A 3,995-nucleotide genomic window follows, 5' to 3' on the forward strand; every position below is an offset into this window, starting at 1 on the left:
TTTATTATTTATTTATTTATTTATTGGCTGTGTTGGGTCTTCGTTGCTGTGCGTGGGCTTTCTCTAGTTGCAGCGAGCAGGGGCTACTCTTCCTTGCTGTGCATGGGCTTCTCCTTGCAGTGGCTTCTCTTGCTGTGGAGCATGGGCTCTAGGCACGTGGGCCTCAGTAGCTATGGCACATGGGCTTCAGTAGTTGTGGCTCGCAGGCCCTAGAGCACAGGCTCAGTACTTGTGGCGCACGGGCTTAGTTGCTCCACGGCATGTGGGATCTTCCCTGACCAGGGCTTGAACCCGTGTCTCCTGCATTGGCAGGCAGATTCTATTTTTGTTTGTTTTGTGGAGAAGGTAAACTTGTATTTTATTTTGCCCAAGGAGGGGAACAGAAATCACCTTAATATAACATTGCCTTTCCTGTTGTCGCAGTCACAGTCACATCAGCAGGCCAGAAAAGCCATCCCATTCCTGCGGTAGGCACTTGTGAATGTGGAAGGGGGGCCAGTCTTGTGGCCGTAGCGTTGAACGGCCTCTCTGATGTGTCAGGGCTGGATGGCATTGATGTGAGCCTCAACATCACAGGCCGCGATGCTCTTTTTTCTTTTCCTTCGTTTGGTTTTAGCTGAGTCTTGTCTCGCACTCCCGTTCCTTAGGGATCCTGATGTGGTTCTCCCTGAGAGCTGTGATCCAGACGATGGAGCGCTTGGTGTAGGAGGAGGTGTGTTCTCAGGAGAGTCTGGGTAGGACCTCAGGAAAGATCCCTCAGCAGAGCTGTGATACTGAATGAAGGTGGCAGAAATGGCATGGCTGAAGGGGTCTCCTGCCTTGGTTACCACGTCCTGCTTCATGAGAAGAGCCAGGTCCACTAACTGTGCCACAGTTTCGTACGCTAAATATGCTAAAATTTCCATAGCGACAACATTGGGCTTTATCTCCATACTGCTGCAGTCCAACCAGTCTCGAAATTTGGAGGCTTTTCTGGAGAAACTTAATTGTCTACTTTCACAGAATTCTGCATATTGAGCTGAATCCATAATTCGAGTTTGTCTTTCTGCTCTCTCCATTCTTTCTTGTTTAACTTCATCAATTTCATCATCTTCAAACATTGCCAAGAATTCTCCTGTTTGGTCAATAGAGTTGAGAAAGTCTTGAGCTTTTTATCTTTTGTTCACATTATTACTGCCACTCAATTTGTCTTCCAGAAGATCATCCTTGTCGATGCCTTTGACAATCTTTGATTTGTAGTCTCGGAAAAACACGTACTTTACCAGTCTTCTAAGTTTTTTCTTATCTTTGTGCATCAAAAACAGAAGATCTTCAGCAGAGATTACCCTTGCTCCCCGAAGTTGAGAAACTTCAGCAGCGTGCTGTAACAGGTTAATTAACTGAGTGTGTACTACATCTTCTACCAAAACTGCTGTTTCACGGAGAGGCCTCCTAGAATCACCTAAAGAAAACACATATATTTTGGCAAGATGCACTTTCTCCAACCACAGCTAGATTCATCCACATGCAGTGGCAATGGACAGCCTCTGTCTCGCATCATACTCTGCAATTCTGCTGCAAAACTTACAGACTTCCCTGTTCTTCCACTACCTGAAGTGGCAGTAGATATTGGGCTGGCTGCAGTATTATTCGTCTGTGGCTTAAATGGACAGGTCACTTGCTGGCCTTATTCCAGATAGCTCATCTCTGTTCTAGGAACGCTTGTAGACCCGGCTGCGCGTCGCGCGTGGAGAATGTGGGGTTAGAGATGGTTCGGTTTTGGCGGCGGTGGCGGCGGCCGGGGACACGCCTGGAAAGGGACGCGGGGCGGGGAGGGGAGGCGCTGAGCGTGTCTAAAGGGAAAGGGTGGCTGGGCGCGTCCGGGGGGACAAGATGGCGTGAGCTCGCCTCTCTCTGTGGGGCGGGGGTTGGCGGAGGTGGAGGAGGGAGGGCTACGAACGCCCCCACCACTCTCCGGCAGGCGGATTCTTAACCACTGCGCCACCAGGGATGTGGAATTAACATGTAGGCCCCACCCCCTGCCTTCTGACCCGTGTCATCTCAGCCCTGCCCACGCACTCAGTTACATAACCAGGGGGCACAGAGCCCTAGGTCTTAGCTTGGGTCTCCCCAGAATGCAGAACAGATGACTCACCCCAGAAAATAGGAGTGGTGGGTGGCTGGGAAGAGTGACCAGGGGAGGAGGCAAAGCCAATCGGAGCTGGTTACCCCTGGGGACAAAGGGCTCAGCCCTGCCGGACCGGACCGCTGAGGGGCTGTTTACACCACAGTATTGCTTGCTGGGGCATGGGAGGGGAGGGTATTTGTTTATCCACTAGCTCCTTTTCTTCATTGATCATGTTGGGGTCCAGGGCAGCCCACCCCAGAACATGCCTCAGTGGCATACTGATTATTTTGAATTGAAGTTATTTAAGAAACAGTCCGTATGTAAGGGGGACACTTTGTCTCTCCTCTCTGTCTCCTTGACAGCGGGAAATAAATCTCCCATGTGAAACTTGCCCTCCCTGTACAAGGAGGTAGAAGGATGCCCTTTTCCCCAGAGATAGGGAATTCAGGGCTGAGAGTTCACCTCTTTACTGATTTGCTACCCAAGCCCAAACCTGGCTTAAATCCTTTGCTAATAGAGCACCCAAACCTAAGTTTCTTTGTCCTGTCAATTCCTCTCAAATTCACTGTCTCTTTGTCTAAAAAGCATAAAATCTTTGTCTTGCTTTGGCCACTTCTCAGGCCCTATTTCTATGAGACCTCTGTAGGCACGCACGAATCATATTTGTTTCTTTTTCTCTTGTTAATCTGTCTTGCATCAATTTTATTATTAGTCTAGCCACAAGAACTCAAGATGGGTAGGGGGGGAAATTCCCCTTCGCCGACAGTCAAATGTTGCCTCAGAGGTGTCAACTGTCTGGTCCAACCAGGTGTGTGCACCTGTGCTGGCATGGCTGTGCAGACCCCTCCGGGTGCTCCACATGGCAGCTGCAGGGACGTCCTAGGGCAGAAAACTGAGAGATATGAGAGAGGTGAGGTGCCAACAGGCTACACCTGTGTGCAACTGGCTGCTGTAGAAACGGTCAGAGCACAAAGGCGAGCAGAGAGGCAGTGAGATGGGGCATAAATGCTGCTGGAGCAGAGGTACCATCATTTGCCCCCTGGAGAGCACAGAGCATTGCCATGATCTCAGGATCCTCACCAAAGCCCCGTGACACCATCTGATTCACTGACAGGGGACAAACGGAGGCACCAAGGGCAGCAGGGTTTCATCTGAGGTCACACAGTGAACCACAGAATTGAAACCAGAACCCACATTTCCTGACTCTCACCCAAGGGTCTTCAGTCTACTGGGCTTACACAGAAGTGATCTTCCCAGGAACAGGGTCACCTGGCAGGCAGGGGTGCCTGAGCTCTGGACTTAGGCTCCTGGGAATACTGAGAGAAGTCTTTTTTGGGGGGGGGCAGAACAATGTTAGAATGTGAGCTCCTTGTCTGTCTTGTTTATCATTTTATTTCAAGTACCCAGTGAAACATCTGGCACATAGTAGGTGCTCAATACATACATGTTGGTGAATGAATGAATCGGTTTGATGACTGATAGGAGAAAATTGGCACCACTGCTGGCTCCTCTTCTCTTGTACACAGATCTCCTCTTTGATGTTTATCTTCTCAGGCACTGACAGATCTTTGTTCACGTTTTGTATGTAACTTAGGTCTGCTGGGTTTTATCTGTTCTGCTCCCTCACCTCTTTTTCTCCTCCCATTTGCCAAGACTATTCCCATATTTCCCAGGGATGTGTCTCTTACTCATTTCTTTCAGAGTGTTACACAGCTCGCTGTTTTACCCAGAACCTAAAGTACCACACCATCCCAGGTGGAAGGGCTGGGGTCTGGCGTCCTTGGAAGATCAGGGATTCTAAGACAAGTCCTCCTCCATTATGCTGCATCCTTAGCTGTCCCTGTGGCAAAGCCATCCTTAGGGTAGATCAGAACACCTTGGAAGAAGA

The 3,995-nt window shown here is 49.6% G+C and overlaps 1 protein-coding gene across 1 annotated transcript; it reads right to left on the reverse strand.

Moving 5' to 3' along the window:
• Positions 1–344: 344 nt before the first annotated feature.
• LOC137210428 (transcription initiation protein SPT3 homolog) lies at positions 345–1,447 on the reverse strand. The gene has a single exon (XM_067712297.1). It carries the CDS (start codon positions 1,098–1,100, stop codon positions 537–539), a length of 564 nt encoding a protein of 187 aa, XP_067568398.1. The 5' UTR covers positions 1,101–1,447; the 3' UTR covers positions 345–536.
• Between the last annotated feature and the right edge of the window lie 2,548 nt (positions 1,448–3,995).

The sequence above is a fragment of the Pseudorca crassidens genome, chromosome 2 (assembly GCF_039906515.1).
Source record: "Pseudorca crassidens isolate mPseCra1 chromosome 2, mPseCra1.hap1, whole genome shotgun sequence".
Lineage (NCBI taxonomy): Eukaryota > Metazoa > Chordata > Mammalia > Artiodactyla > Delphinidae > Pseudorca > Pseudorca crassidens.